Consider the following 17,510-nt stretch of genomic DNA (forward strand, 5'->3'; position numbering starts at 1 on the left):
TTAACCCTCTAAGCGGAAATGATAAGATATCTCTCCCGCCTCCTTGAAAGTTTCTTATTTAAGTCCAGATGTTTTGTAAAGTTGATTTCTTATTGGAACGCTTTTACCCTGTACCGCTATTTTTGCATCTGCTGGAATCGGAAGAAAGTCTACTCTATATTAAAAAAGCTATGACATTTTGAAGAGGGTTTAGTGATTTCTGCTGTGCCACTTGAAAGGTTTAAAAAGTTCACCACTGAAACGTTGCTGTAAGTGTAGAACGTGGAGCCTTTTTGCATCCGAAAATCTCTGTTTCAAAACTAATTTAAGGAAATGTTTGTTTCTTAAATTAAAAAGTACCTAGATCAAATTGTTTGAAGGATTATTCTACAAATATTCAAATTACTCCGAAAGGGAAAAAAACTCGATTTTTATGTGGTTTAATAAATTTTTCTAAAGAAATTTTTTAATAAAATTACATTCTACAAATACAAATACAAAGGCCACAACCGACAAAATTCCCAACGGCTGACAAAAAGATGCCCATAAAAAATATGGATGTCGAATACATATCAAAAATACAGCAACTGGCCCATAAAAAACTATGGTTTGTGTCATCCAAGCATGGATAGCTTCTCGATTTATCCAAATATGTTTATCGTATTTTTTTTTAAACGCGTAAATCGCGTTAGATTTCATGACCCCCGGACGTAAGCGATTCCATTTATACGCAACCCTATTAGAAAAACTCCCTGTGACACCACAACCTGGACTTGTCCCTTATCTATCCATACCGGCGTTTCTTTGTCGAAGAAGTTGATTGACAGCGTATTAATAACTCATAATCCATCCTATCCATCCCGTTGAAAATTATAAACACTCCGATCATATCCTCCGACACCTGCGTTCCTCCAATGCAAACCTATTCAAGAAATCAAGCCTTTCTTGAAAGCTCAAGCCTTTTGTACCAACAAGTCTATGTCTGTCTGTAGGTATGGTCTCCAAAACCTACTCCAGCCCAGGAAGAACTAAGACTCGGGAAAGCGGAAGAATGACTTTTGAAGAACACGAAGGGACATTTTTAACAATGAAACCGAGCATTCTATTCGCTTTTTTGACCACTGCTGAATAATGTTCAGAAAACCTAAGCCGCTCATCAATGAGATCATCAAACTCTCTCTCACACACACACATCTTTTCAGCCAGCGTCCTTTTTTTGCATCAACGTCACTTAGTGATTTGCAGGTTTTCTTCAGTTCATAGCAGTGACACCATTTCTCTAGTTACAGTGCGTTTGATTGCCGCTGTGGTGGTCGAGTGGTCATAGTGACGGACTTGTATCGCGAAGTCCCGGGTTAGAACCCCACCGTCACCACAGTGGTGGTCGGCTGAAGTTTGTTTTCTGTGGTTCCCAACTTCAAGGCGCGAATGCGAGCCGATCTCCCCTTTAAAAAGTCTCGTGGCAGAGAGCAACAGACCTACAAACAGTACAAATGTAATTCAATCATAACACATCACTCACTTCACTTCTGAAATATAGATGGCAGCACTGAAGAATCAAACAACACTACATACAAACAATATATACGCCCGTCGAAGTCAAGAATTGAAATGGGTTTGATAATACGATTGAATAATCGACGCTTGGGTGTACCCTAAATTGTAAAACGAACACGGCTTTACGCGTTTCGGAACTATATGAAGTTCCTTCATCAGTAGCAGAAACAAAGAAGAAAAAAACTCCTTATAGCGGGAGTTACTCGCTGTTGTAGACAAGAGTCAAATGCAAGAATTTTGAATTTGCATTTCAAATGCACATTTTGAATTTGACTCTTGTCTACAACAGCGAGTAACTCCCGCTATAAGGAGTTTTTTCAATATTTTTTTTCTTCTTTGTTTCTGCTGAAGTTTGTTTCTACTGATGAAGGAACTTCATATAGTTCCGAAACGCGTATAACCGTGTTCGTTTCGGAATTTTGGGTACACCTAAACGTCGATTATTCAATCGTATTAACACTACATACGCATTCAGACTGTTAGGTACACACACAGATACACTTCAGGCACAATTCACTAGGTAGTAAATCGCCCATAGATGGTGATAGACCTGAGTTGTGCTCGGTTTGAAAAAAAAAAGTACTTTTGAAATTGGCACTAGCACGCAAATATTTCAGAAACTGCCCAGTTTCAGACGTACTGTGATGCTTGGCTGGATAGATGACAGTAACGACTGATTTATTTTCAGACTGTCAATGTTACGGTTAATGTGATAAATCCAGTTATTATGCATTACCGCCGAGCATTTTGGTAAGTTTAATAAATTTGCCTAAATTAATCACCTTTACCAGTGATCATGAATAGTACCCAAGCGTCATTGGTAAATTTGATGAATTTCTTTAAATTAATCACTTGTACCGGGCGATTGTGCATAGTACTCAAGCGTCGTTGGTAAATTTAATAATAACTAAAAACTCATCACTTTTACGGACGGTTATGCATAATACCATGTCACTGGTAAGCATGATAAATTGTACTATATGAAATACTGTACATGATAATTCATACGTGTATTGTATCATTATATCGGGGTAAAATCATAAAATATGTTATCATTATATCGGGGTAAAATCATAAAATATGTTATCATTATATCGGGGTAAAATCATAAAATATGTTATCATTCTATCGGGTTCCGACTATATTCATCACACATACTAGATTCACTTGGAATTTTTCTTCATTTATCAAATTCACCAATTACTTTAGGGTATTATGCATAATCACAGATGAAGGCGATAAATTTCAAGTATTTATCAAATTTACAAACGACGCTTTAGTTTTATGAATGCAAAAGTGATAAATTTATCAAACTTACCAAGACGATTATCAAGTATGCATATCAACCAGTTATTATGTATAATAACCTATTAATCACATTTACCGTAACATCAACATCTCACCTTATTTACACCAAGCCAAGTTGCCACTCTTGCCTTATTTCATTAGCTACACTCAGCTGGTGTCAAAAATAGGAGGTGCCACAATAATTTTACTCGACGGCGCATAACACGAATGGCATGATTATTATAGAAAATTTTGAAATTTCTAAATAACGAAATACTTTTCGTCGATGCTTCTAAGCTTTTAGTGCTAATTAATTATAATTAGAAGATAATGTGTTTGTAACATCGTTTTCCAAAATTCAATCCTGTTAAATACTTTTTAAGATTTAAAATTATGAAAGAGACTGCTTTTATTTTACTGAGAAATTTGAACAAAGTAAAAGAAATAGTGAAAATTATAATGTTTCACCATTACGAATTATTCAAATATTTTCGTATTTAAACTATTTCCTTCAAATACAAATTGAATGTCGATTTTACGCAATCTCTTGTCTCAATAAGTGAATATATAATATACAATCTATACATCTAGTAGAGCAGCAACTAACTATATTGGCAACATAGTGCAATGCGAAGTATACCGTTTGGACTTTATTTTAGACGGACAATCCGCTATAATTAAGCTAAATAAATTCCATCGCTGTCGCACTCATCTGCATTCCTTTCGGAGAACATAATGCTCTTCAATCAGCTCATGCAGCGGAATGCCGAAAGTTCTAGAATTTGTTCATCAAATAAGGAACGCTTCGTGAATCGGAAAGCTTCTGCAACGGGATTTGGCAGCTTACATAGAAAGGCGTTTCCAAAACTTTCGCATCTGATTTAATTGTTCTTTGTGGTATTAATTACGAGGCATCGAGGTTTTGCGTGTGTGTGCGTTGAATATTTTTGGGAAACGAAATTCAAGCATACTAAATTTTTTTTCAAGTTTCAAGTTTTCTCAACAGTACACACACATGAAATTTTACTGAATTTAATACATTTTTATTTGTTATTCTCTATTTTTCTGTAAAGTAAGAAGGAAGTAAATAGTTTAAGTAAATTGACGTTAATGATAAATTTCGCGAATTTGATTCTACAATAGAACCTATCGACAAAGGACACACATAAGACCAAAAATATTGTCAGCTAATGGAAAGATACGATATACAGTTGAACCTCGGTTATCCGACTTTGATATTTATTCGACGTTTGACTTTGGTCGCAATTGGTTCCTATATATTTTAGTGTTAAAATGTGCTATACTGAGTGCAAAATTGATACACCGGTGGTTATTCATAATCAGTCACCATAAAAAAAGTTTGATTAGATTTTACTACATTTATCACTTTTACCGGTGGTTATTCATAATTCCCAAATAAAGTTGGTCTCATAATATGGAAAAATTTATAAACTTTCTTCTCTTTCGTACATGATACATGCACTACATATATTTTGCAACAAAAATTAAATTAAATTAAAATAAGTGTGAAGAGAAGATAAAGTTTTCATAACAATTGTTATGAAAAGTTGTTATGAAAATGTTCTTTCTTCACAAGTATCAACAAACAAAACCAACACATTACCATTCGAATTCACCATCCTGGATCATAGTTATATTGAGTTAATTAAGTAATTAATTGATAATATATCATATTTATCAACACCACTTGGGATTAAACATAAACTTAGTTGAATATGATAAATTCTCGGTTTATGACCAAAACTTCTAATAATAATTAACTTTTAATTGTAACTTTTTCGAACTCTCCTTGAATTTTCTATCTAACTTAATGTTAAAATTTCTTGTTTACTTCGAATTCCTTACGAATGTTTTGGATAATTGAAAGTTGGAGGGAAAAAATTATTACTTTTGTGTGAGCAAATTTAGTTTCGAAAAATTCTACAAGACTGTTTTCCACGACCAAGTTGTTAAAAAAAAGTTTTTAAAGACAAATAAAAGCTTGAAAATTCCGTTTTCTGTACTTGAGAAGTTAATGCCCCTTTGAGAAGTTAATGCCCCTTTTAACTTTTTTCAGTGGAGTGCATCGAGAATGTGTACCACTTAATACCAATTATGTTGTTCATTCTATGGACCAAGGTGTGTGTACCATTCAAAATCTTGAACGTCATTAATTAAGAGTATGGGAAGTATCGGGAAGTAAAACTTGTAATATGTAAAATGAAAGTATATTTCCTTGATAGCATTAGAATGAATGAATAAATTAGATTTGTAAAACATTTTCGTAAAACGGATGACCATGAGCTTTTTTGTAATTCAGACTTTGAGCATATTGAAGAAATTCTGCAGTGATGCTGATTTTAGAACAGTGGAATGATGCAGCAGCTCAATTATTATAATGATAAAATATTAAAATTTGGGAAACAATTTCGTAGCTGATGATAAAATTTTAATAATTGATAATTACTATTCTATATGAATGGTTTTGAGATGAAGTTGCAATTTGTAGCCATTTTAAAGATCCAGGATGGAGTAATTGAATAATTCGAATTTATCGGATGATTTGAACTTTTTTTCCAATGACTTTGGACTTAACCAAGCTTGACTGAACTGTCTAGTCCCTTTTGAGACCTGTAAAAAATAATCTTTTTCAGTTTTTAAAATTTCACTGCGTACTCTAGACCAGAGTAAATCAGGGTGGGAAAAATAACTTGTAAACAACGTAAGGAGTCACTATTGATTATGAAACCCTGCATTTTATTAGCTGTCTCTTTTCACTGCAGTATAATGTTCTGAAAATCTAAGACCCTCAAAGTAAATCGACTAAGCTCAACTTCAGCCTCTTTGGCCACTGAATTAATATAAGTAAGACATGAATTATTAAAACAAAAATACTGGTTATTAAACACCTTTTATATCAACGCCATTCTTATGCTCAAGTAGAAATCAAATGCAAAATAGTCTGAAGCAACGTCTTGTCACTATGGTTGTCAGTCATGCCCATGAACTTTGAGCCATCCGCAAACTTACAAACAAAATCGTCGAAATCCTAATTGAGTTCATCAATAAAAGTTGCAAAAAAGTGTGGAACTAAAATACTTACTTTGAGAAATATATAGTCACGTACTCTATAGTTAGACACCAGATATCCCAGAAATACCCAGAAAAATAAAATATGTCAAATAACCCAATACGCCCACCTGTACCTTCAACTATGTTCACAAGGATGGATCCATTGCTTCCCTGGGTTCACATCAAATTCTTCTCTGGTTTGGTGTTATTATACAGGGTGTCCAGACTAAAGGTATCCGAAAAGCTTATACTCAGGGAATAGCACATATACGCAAATGCATTTACATGATATGAGCACAATTATATGATTGACCGTTGATAGCTCCAACTTTTTCATCAGTTTCCTACCAAGGTTGCGCATGCGCACTGTCGACAACTGCTTTGAGTCACCTTTCGCAAGAGTTGCACTGATTGCCAGCATGCTGCAAATAATAACGCGATCGTCTGAAGTTGGTTTGCTGTGGTTTTCCAACTTCAAGATGCAAATGCCAGCCCATCTCCCATTAAAAAAAAAATCTCTCCACAGGAGAGCAATCAGGCGCACAGCATTCAAGTTCAAGCATAGTACGTGATGCACGCTAAATAAACTTCGTTGTTATTTTCTTCTGAATTCAGAATACAGATAACAGCATTCCTGCAACACATGACAGGCATTCTCCAGAAACAAACTAGACGATGATACAAAACACATACACGGCGCATTCTGACATTCATCAATTCGTTAGATATTTTTCAAAGGAATATTTACGAGGTACATGTGCGGTTTAGTAGAAATAGCAAGCATGTAGACGCCACAACATAGGATTCAGTGCGCCTAGGCTGGCTGAATTTAAATCAGTGTTAAATGCCGTATACAAACTGAGTAAAATATGGAGCCTCCCACATGATTTAAAACAGCGTGTGCAGCAGTTGATTTAATACCACCTCAAATGCTATTTCAAGGGTGCTCAACCTTTTGGATAATGCGGGCCACACTGTTTGAAAACTCGTCACGGGCCACTTAATTAAGTGATTTGAAACAGCGCCTCAGGTTGCTTAAATGATTTGAAAATGATCTGGAATTGAGCCGAGAGCCTATTAAGTGCTCTGGAACTATGCTGCTGATCACTCAAGTGATCTGTATATGTGAAGCGGATCACATAAGTAATCTGGAATTGTGCCGCGAATCACTTAAATGATCTGTAAATGTGCCACGGGTAACTTAAGCACTCTGAAATTGTGCCTCGGTGATATGTAAATATGCTGCGTGTCACATAAGTGATCTGGAACTGTTCTGACGGCTACTTTAATGCTCTGTAAACTTATCGCGTGTCACTGAAATGATCTAAGAATGCACCGTGGGTCATTTGAGTGATCTGAAAATGTGTAGCGGGCCACTTGAGTAATCTCGAGATGTACCGCGGGTCACTTAAATGACGTGCAAATGTGCCATGGGTGGCTTAAATACGGTGTAACTGTGCCGTGGTGATCTGTAAATATGTTACGTGTCCCTTAAGTGATCTGTAACTATGCCGTGAGACACTTGAGTACTCTGGAAGTATGCCTCGGTGATCTGTACATATGATACGGGTCACTTGAGTGATCTGGAAAATTTAATGATTTGTAATTGTGCCGTGAACCACTACGTCTGGGAGTATATCATGGGCCCCTCAAGTGATGTGGAACTACACTGTGGGTCACATAAGTGAGCTGGAAATATGACGCTTAGTTGACATTTGTAACAAAATTTGGTTTGAGTTCATGTGACAAAAAAAATTTGAGAAAAATGTTTTTTCTGTTTTTAAAAAAATTATTTCTGTTCATGGTCATGGGAAAAAATTCCAGATCAAAAATCAAGATAAAATTTCCAAAAAGTTCATTTTTAAATGCCATAAAAGATTAAATTTTTTTAGAAAAAGTTTTAAAATTTACTATGGCTCTCATTGAATCTTTTAATTTCCAAAAATGTTAATTTGTTATAAAAATTTGAAGAAAAATTAATTGAAAAAAATTCAGTCAAAAATGGGTTTTGGCAAGAGATCGAGTACTGTTTCAACATCTGGAGAGCCCCTAATATTGTGCTCACACATTGAACTTTATTAACCTGCAAATAAATTTTTCAAAGTTTCCCTCTTCAATGCAACTTGAATTTGTATATAATCATGTGTGGTTCTCTCACTATAAGTCGTTATTTTTGGATACCTTTATCCCGAACACCCTGTATTTGGTATTACTAAATCCACCGCTACCCGCGTCCTTCTCGTTATACTGATACCATTAATTTTTTTAAATATATAAATTAATTTTTATTTGCTTAATATTTTTTTAGATAGGAAAAAAAATGAAGAAATTCATTCAATTTTTCAAAATTTCGTTTAAGAAATCACATACATACACTCGTGTGCAAAATTAAGAGACTTTGCACATTGTGTCTATTTGAGGCATCACGATGGACGGCCGCAATCGGGCTCACTTGGTCAACGGTTATCTGGAAAGTGAGAATATTCGGCGTATGAATTGGCCAGCCAGATCTCCTTACCTAAACCCTGTATAACAGAGTTCTTCAACCTTTTTCTAGTGGCGAGTACTGCCTGTACCCATCATCAAAAGAAGAGCACCCTTTTCGGAAAGTTCGACATGCGAATGCCTGAAATAAGGGTGATTTTAATCCTTGAACGCAATTTATACAAAGTATTTGATTGGAACGTTGATCAAGTGCTCACGAGCACGAAATTGTGTACGAGCATCGAGCACTCTGGGTGCTTGAGGGAAGCACCGTGGTGAGCGCGAGCAACGGGTTGAAGATTCCTGCTGTAGAACATGTCTGAGACGCTCTTGGGAGGGCAATTACATCTTGTCATCACCCATCCCGGAGCGAAAACCACGTTGCACCAGGAGTGGGGCCGATTGCCTCAGGGACTCCTCATTTGCCTCGTGTCCAGTATGCCGTCGCTCTGTGCGACCTGTCTGACTGTGAGAGGGGACCATACCCCATATTAGACTCATTTTCGGTTCCATCTCGCAACGTGGATTTTGGACATTCCTGCAATGATAAGCTTTACTGACAATCGTGAATGTGTACTATGACTTTTGTATGATACATGTCTTTCTCTGTTATACCTGTGTATTCGTACCAAATTTCATTAAAATCTGTCCATTATATAGTTTTCAAAAACTTGGCATAATGTGCAAATTCTCTTCATTTTGTACTCCTCTAGGCTTTCGACTCTATAATATAAAATCACAAACACGAAAAGTGCCCATTTCTATGCAACGGAAATTGGTAACGATTTTGGGTAACGGAAATTTGGTACGTTTTTCGGTGTGACGGAAATCGGTTACGATTTTGGATCAAGTTTTCATTCATTTTCCTGAATATATCGGGAACCGTTTGGCCCATCGGGACCAAGTTATGTGTATGTACCCAGAGATATGTATATATGACCACAGTGCTTCCAACACACAGGGTCCGGGTACCCAGGGCGGGGCATTGGATGGATACCTTAATGGGAAAATTGACAGGTTTCATTTTGAGGGGCCCTTGATGAATATCGTTGCTTTTTGGTTGCTTTAATAATTGAAAAATTTGCAATAGCGGAAGCCCGAGCTAAATCCAGTCTGGGGCACTCATTAAAAATATGAGAATTGGGTCCCGAGAGTCCTTGGTTGGGGGAGTCTATGCAAGGGGGCCCCGGATGAATCTCACTGGTTTTCTGTTGCTTTAATATTGTGAAATTTGTTAGTAAGCTTTTGCTTTCCCCTTCCCATAGCACTCTCACGAAGTGCGGCGAAATAGACAAGATATGATATAAAGAGAAAAGAGGGGTTGGCTGCAGAAGGGGGCAGGGGGCTCTGCCCTCCTAGCATTAATATATTATTATTTGCTCAATATTTTGTTAGAATGAATGAGTTCTTTTTTTCTCTATTTTCGAAATTTCTCAAAAAAAATCACATTTTTAAAATTTATCCTCTAGTCATTATTTGCTAAAATCTTCATTAAGTAGCGTTTTATATGATTTTTTTTTTTCATTTACATGTACCTTTGTTTGAGTAATTTGTATCTGTTTATGACAAAAAAAAATCTATTTGATATTCATAATTATTTTGGAAAGCTTTCATTTTAACAAAAAACAAATGATTAAAAAAGATTCTTCATGTGTGTGTTATTTTTTTCTCATTTAGGTAAAACATTGCCAACTTTTTTTTTATTTTTATTGTACATTTTTTTATTCCTCGATCTGGCTAAATATTTTCATCTATTCGATTTTATTACATGAGATAATGTACAACTCTTGTCCTTCACATATTCCAGCAAAGATTTTGCTCATTTATATTTATGAGTTTTCTTGCATTCGCTTCACCGCGTGAGAAGCTCGATTGATACTAATAATTCGAGTATTTGATTATCTACTTAATTAGTGGAAGGCCTTTATTACCGAAGCTTTACATATCATTTTATGGCATTATATGAATATTTCGACCCTTCGTTCTTTTTCTTATCAATAGCACAAAAGACTTGAGCAACCATCGTCACCTCCATTGAATGTGCTCTACATAATTTTACGATCTTTTCATCATCATATGCTGCTCTGTTCTCTCTCGCTCGCTAATGTTTTTATTTATTGTCAATCATCTTGAAATATAGCATCTTTGTAGAAGCTTCGTTTTCGGTTTGTAAATCATAGTGCATCTATCTAGATATTAGCTTCTCTTTTCACTTTCTTTCACGATATTATATATCTCTATATCTCTTGAATTTTTGCAGGGAACACATTTATGTTTAAACTCCATTCCTTTAGATTAGCGTTTCTCAACCTTTCGGAACCCAAGGATCAGTAAAATATGTGAAACAATTCGACGGAACAATTATGACCTGTATTACGGCACAGGAATTTTATATATATTGGTTATAATTTTTTTGATTGCATTTTTTAATTGGGTTGCTGTATTTTAGTAATATATGGCATCCATACTAGTTATGGGCATCTTTTTCTCAGCCACCTCGTTGGGCATTTTGCCTGTTGTGGCCTTGTATTTGTATTCCTATATTTTTGGTTGTTCCGATTTCCCTTATTCATTTGTCCCGGTTTTTCCACGATGCTTATTTGAGTTCGTAATCTATACATATAAAATAACATGTCCTGTCTGACTGACTCATTGGCTGAGCCGAAATCACTCTGAAGTTATAATTATGGAATTTGATCAGTAGTTTCATTTATGATTAAAAAAACTCACTAACAAGGGGTTTTTCAAAATTTGACCCCTAAGGGGGTCGTAGTGGGGAGTTCAAAGGTTGCATAGAGAAATCACGTAGAGCCAAAACCGCCGGAGCTACAAATATGAAATTTCGTCAGGATTATAATGATTTTATAATGTAGATATCCACTAAGATGGGATTTCTGAAAATTCAACCCCCTAAAAGGTTCATGAGGCATTAAATATTATATGGGGGGGGAATCATCGCAATGTAATTTTCAGATTACCAAACCACGTGACCGAAGCCGCAAGTATGTACACCGCAGGCTAGTATTTACTAACATTGTGAACAAAACAGATAATCGTCATAACTTATAAACAATATTATGAAACTATTGATATAAAAATAAATATCCATCTCATATAGTTGTTAAGTAATGAAAGTTCAACGTTTTTTTTCCGTGCACCACTTTTCAGTTCACCACAATTTCTAGTAGCCGTTAATTTCCACCTTCCATTTAAGCAACTTTAACAACAGTTGGTGATTTTGCCGACATTATGGCATCGTTTTTTGGTGGCAATTGGCGATGCCCGTATTTTATCGTATTTATGTGTTAATAGTTTTCCATATATTTTCTCAATGAGATGTGGTCAACTAGTTATTTGAATTTGTGTTTGTTGTTGTTGTTTTTCGTTTCGTGAAATACATTTTAGTTTACTGTGATTTGTGGTAGGCTCGTCCTTCCGAAATTTTAGCAGTAATTTGGAAATTTGTCGTATATTGCATTTTTTTTCTACAATTAATCATATCCGGTATTTATGATGGCGATTTTCTCGATGCGGTATCATGAACCTAAGTATGAACATGAATGTGTGGTTTTATTTGAACACTTATGGATATTCCTAATATTAATAATAAAAATTTAGTAATTTTTCATCCAGATATAATTTATCTAGTCTGCCTTCGGACCACTTATGCCATCGTCGCGGTTTACGGCCCATAGATATCAAATAGTATATCACATATTAACGATCGTATATCCTTCGATCGTTTTTGTCTCACCTACATCATTTTATACACATGAAGTCTAATTTAACCAAGATCTACAGTTTTATAGAGAGAGAGAGGAATAGTTTTTCTTTTCTCACTTTCTCTTACTCTGAGAGTCTGTTACGCTAACCTCTTAGCGTGGAAATGTTTTGCGGTAACCTGTGGTCATGTATTCGTGGGGTCGTTTTGATTCCATCACTCTTACACAAATGAAAGTAATACCTGCACATTAAAAAAAAAATACGCCAAAATTTTCAAGTAATACGTTTTAAATGTTCAAAATTATTCAACGACATACTAGAATGGTTCTGGTATTATTACATGCAAAATATCTAAACTTATGATTTCAGTCAACAAAAAAACACTCCAGACAAATTTTGTGCAATTCATCAATTGCTTCGTCGATAAATATATGTTTACGAGTATAGGTAGATACAGAAGAAGGGCTATCGGGACGATCAACTCCCCCCCCCCCCGTTCGGTGAAAAAATTGCGTTATTGGCTTTGGCTGGAGGGCGGAGGTGGACGTTTGCCTCACCCGTTCACTATACACACCCTTGAGGATTTGTCTTCCTCGTACGAGGAGTCTGTATCCTTGCTGTTCTATGTATCTATGTTCATGAGTCTAAAATTGCTTTACAGAGTGCGTATTTGTTCCTTTTACGTAATCGCTTTATCCTAACTTTAGGAGACAGGATGCCGAATCTAGCATTAAACCGCAAAAATACAGGGTGATTCATAAAGAAACATAAAATTCCATGATGGTGTAAAACAGTAGCAGTAACTACCTAACGGACTGCAACTGCGATCCGTTAAGTAGATGCACTCCCGAAGTTTAATAGAGACAAACTTGAGAAAAAAAACCGGAAAATCTAATTCAAATTTTCGATTCTTTGAAGTTGCGGTTTATTGAATTTTTTTGAAGTCTAAAATGCCCCCTGTATTCCCTAAAATGCCTTTTGAATTTCGAATGAACAATATCTCGGTGAATTTTGTACTTGGATACATGATTTTTCTCACCCTCAGTAGAGAGACAGGAAAACAACTTTCTAATTGAAAGTTAGAAAGCAGAGATTAAATGAAAAATTAAATTTTGTACTTCGGTACATATACGGCCCGTAGTAAAATACAGGGGGATTCAGAAAAGATGAGAAAAACTTAGAGGTGATAGTACAGACCAATACAAACAACTGCGATCGAAGAATGCATGATCTAACATGAAACGAAAACGCGCTAGCGCGTTTCGAAACTGCCGCTCACCGGTCTCCATGCATTCTTTGATGACAATTGTTTATAATGGTGTGTACAACTGTCACTGGTACTGTCACCTCTTAAAGTTTTTTCCATCTTTACTGAATCATCCTGTATATGACATATCTAAAATAGGCACGTTATTTGAGTATTTTTTTAACTATAAGTGTGTCTCTCTAAAAAATCATTAGTTCAAAAGTTAAAAGGGGGGGGGGGTGCATAAGGACCTATATAAAGATAGATTTTAACAAATACTAGATTCAGTTTTGTGTTTTTTGAAGAAAGAATTTACGAATGAATTCTGACTTAAACTCTTTCACGTTTTCTATAAAGAGTAAAATAATGCATTTTTGAATTAAGTTTCCATTTTTTTCTTACAGGTGAGTGATTCTATAGATGTTGAGATTATTCAAAGAAGCGATACGAGAATTCACGCACATCTCACCAAACACGTTATACCTTCAAAAACTTTGGTGACCATCTGTTAAAAGCAGAATCCTCAAACTCGACGTTGGGATTGAATTCACAGTAATAGTCTTCCATTCACTCATTGGCTGAAACGTGCTTTTTTTCCGGGTATTTAACACCCGGTGTCCGTCATGAGTCAAGTCCAGTCAGACTGCAGCGCTGAAGTGTCACCTCTACCTCAGCCCACTTTACCAACTTTACCTACTAGTATCCCGCTGGACACAACAGCTGGTGCCTCTGGATACAATGTAGCTCGTTCCCCAAGTCACGAATCGTTTGCAACGGATTTGTCGTTGATGTCACTGTCTAGCTTAGGCTCAGAAATGGGTCGAATGAGGGGTCAAATTATGCGTTCTCGCACCGATTCTAGTGGAGATGGTGGTGATTCTGGTGATGAACGGCGAAGTCCAGTCATGATGGAAGGAGCAGTAGGAGGATGGGTCACACGAAGCTCTCGATTCTCCCGCTCTGCCAACACCGGTTTACTGCAAGTCCCTCATGAGCATTTCGGAACAAAACGATCTTTGGCTGATGATGTCTTGTACGAAGAAGAAACTGAAGCAATTCGTAACTGTGGAGCTCTTTCTTCTATGCTCGGTCTGATGAGGAGTTTCAGTACTAATGATTTGTACCAAGGTGCTGGAGCATCATCGGAGCACGAAATTCTTCATACATCTGTTTCTGAAACTGTTTTGAATAGTTGGAAGCAATGCGATAGATCTTACGGGAGGCTAGAATACACTTCCCGCTCTTGTTCTACTTGGGTTGCTGTTGGTGATATCTCAACCACATCCCAGCTTCCTTCACCACAGACCCTGGCTGGCTACGCTGCAGAACATCCAGAGATGTCAGCTATTGATTTCATTCTTGCCATAAATAAGAAAGTTAGGCAAATGTATATCAGAAGAAGGCTCGAATCAACATATAAAGCACTTGAGAGGCTTACGAGGAGCGAGCTATGCTTAGACATCCCATCTCTATCTGCACATCAACCAGCGACAAATAAGTCAAGTCCAGCATCGGCCGATGAAGCTTTCGACGTGCTTGAACCAAAAGGAGCTACTTCTGCAACTCTACCAAAGAATGACCAGACACCAAGGGCAACTTCTTCACCTCTACCTCAGTTCCATATTTCTACTGAGTTGGATAGATCGATCCGCCAAGAGCTTCAAATATCGTCTGTAGGATTCCGTGGAGCGAATAAGACTCTTAGCCTCACAGTCAAAGACATAGAACGGGAAAAGGGAAAATCTCTTTCAAAATACGAAAGAAATATGATGATCTTCAACTGGCTGCAGAGCTTGGATGAAACCACATTCGATTAGCTGGTATAAAATATAATAAAATTCTCAATTTCTCTCCAAACAAGAATAGTATCCAGGGTGTCCTGTAAGTCCTAATGCGACCTGTATCTCATCAATCGTTCATCGTAGAGCAATGGTTCCATTTAAAAAATGATCAAAATGTGCTCAAAAAAATCATCCTGTACCAGTTTTGAGAGTGAAAAATACAGTGTCATAAAATAAAAAACTAAAAAATTAAAAAAAAATTGTTATACGCTCCTTCTGTAATTTCCAAAATAAAAAGTTGTTGTTCTGTCTCTCCTGAGGCAAACAAAGGAATTTAATGTTTCTAAGTACGATTTTCGCTGAGAAATTTGAATTTAAAAAATCGGAAATAAGTTGTGAAAAAACCACATAAATGAGGGAAAGAAGCGTTGTCCGTTAGTTTATGATGGAATTTTTTCCCTGCTTCAGGAGAGACAGGGAAACATCATTTTAATTGGAAGTTAGAGGAAAAAAGGGACCGTAGAAAAATTAGATTTTTTTATTTTATGACACATTGTATTTTCACTCTCAAAACTGGTACGGGGTGATTTCTGAATAAATTTTGAGAACTTTTTAAATTAACCATTCCTCTACGATGAACAATTGATTGGATAAATGCCGCATTAACACATACAGGACAACCAGTATATATAAGCTTATAGTTCGCAATTTTTTTTCAAAATAAAAGTTCTTGTGCTTTTTTAACCTATTTTTTTTCTTCCCCCCCCCCTCTCATCTGAGAAACTTGAACCAGCTTTCTCATTTTTAATCGAAATTATGTTCCGGAACCGTAATTTGCAACGATTAAATCACCACACCAAATTTGAAACGGACATACACTATATTGCTCTTACAGATACGTTGAAAGAGACCAATTGGAACTCTCAATCTTTTTCTATATGCTGATATGCTATTTAATAATGGCATCAGTTTTTCCTGCATGTTTTCTCGTCTGTGTGATTGCGAGAATATAATTGATACGTGTTTGTTGTCGTGATTTCTTCCTCCAATGAAGCCATTAGTAGAAACGTTCGTTTAATTGTAATTAAAATATTTTATATATTCAAGAATCATCACACCCTTATGATAAGTTTGACCCAAGTAAGAGAGGATTTAGATGCAATTCATGTGTGCTATATGTTTAAGTTATCTCATTTTCTCTTCATTTGCTTAAATTTTCTAACGATGGCATTGTCTTGTTGATGAGAAATTTAATCAAAATTTTACTTGTGAAAACTGCACCGAGAGATTAGTCCAAAGTTCTATGTCCGAATGTCAGCATTGCTGATAGGCTCATTTGGCTCAAAGCTATTTTAAGGCGCTAGATATAAAAACGCGTATGTAAATATGTATTATATTCCTGGTAGATAAACCTAACGTATACGTGATCCCTAGAAATAGGGTGGAAAATGTTCGTTATTGTATGTCTTGTATTGATGGACCAACTAAGAAAGGTGTTTCTTATTTTTCTTTTTATCTTCGAACATATTATACATATATTTTTTTTATTTTCCACTTATTTTGTGTTAACTTTTGACAACGTAGTACGTCATGTATGCATTCCAGATGCTATCAGACTTTGAAGTACGTTGAAAAAAAACTGATACCAAGTATGTTTATGAATAAACACTTTACGTTTTATCTATGTAAAAAAATATCTTATTTTCGCTTATATCAATTTTTTAAATGATATTGAAAATTCAATGTTAAACATGGGTATTTGATTTCAACACCGGTTAAAAATGGCAAGCACAAAAAAAATGATTATATGCATAGCAGATAGACATAATGGAGGTTTAAAATTCTAACTACAGTTGCTTCTACAGTCGAGTTTCGTTAATTTGAAGTCCAAAGTCACTAGAAAAAAGTTCAAATTTTACAAAATTGGAATTATCCAATTAAATCCGTAAAATGACTACAAATTGCAACTTGATCATCGACATTCATAGAAGATAATAATTATCAATTATTAAAATTTTATCATCAGTTACGAACTGTTAACAATTGCTCTTAGCTTCTACATTATTCCACTATTCTGGAAACAGCATCATTGCATGATTTCTTGACCATGTTCAAAACCAGATTTACGAAAACAGATCATTATCATCCATTACCAAACTCTTCCTAGATTTTGATATTTATTCTTTGGCCGGGATTACACTATAAATGTTTCATAAAAGTTCATTTATAAAACTCGAAAAACACACCCAATAAGGTGATCGATTGTATTTGCTAGAATGTGACTAATGCTCTTATTGGTTGCATTTTTCAACTTTTATTAAACTTTTATAGTGTAATGCCGGCCTTATGCTATCGAAGAAACTATGCTTTCATAAAAGTAT

The 17,510-nt window shown here is 35.6% G+C and overlaps 1 protein-coding gene across 1 annotated transcript in view; it reads left to right on the forward strand.

Annotated features, from left to right (window-relative positions):
* The window catches only part of LOC149085108 (uncharacterized), a 37,536-nt gene extending 20,615 nt beyond the window's left edge, over positions 1-16,921 (forward strand). The window contains exon 2 of the mRNA XM_089232913.1: positions 13,753-16,921. Coding sequence (XP_089089039.1) covers positions 13,972-15,165 — 1,194 coding nt within the window. The 5' untranslated portion in view covers positions 13,753-13,971 and the 3' untranslated portion in view covers positions 15,166-16,921. The remainder of the gene's footprint in view (positions 1-13,752) is intronic.
* The last annotated feature ends 589 nt before the right edge of the window (positions 16,922-17,510 follow it).

Source organism: Pholcus phalangioides, unplaced genomic scaffold (genome assembly GCF_987345545.1).
Source record: "Pholcus phalangioides strain wild (caught in Gottingen) unplaced genomic scaffold, Ppha-v1.0 ptg000007l_1, whole genome shotgun sequence".
Lineage (NCBI taxonomy): Eukaryota > Metazoa > Arthropoda > Arachnida > Araneae > Pholcidae > Pholcus > Pholcus phalangioides.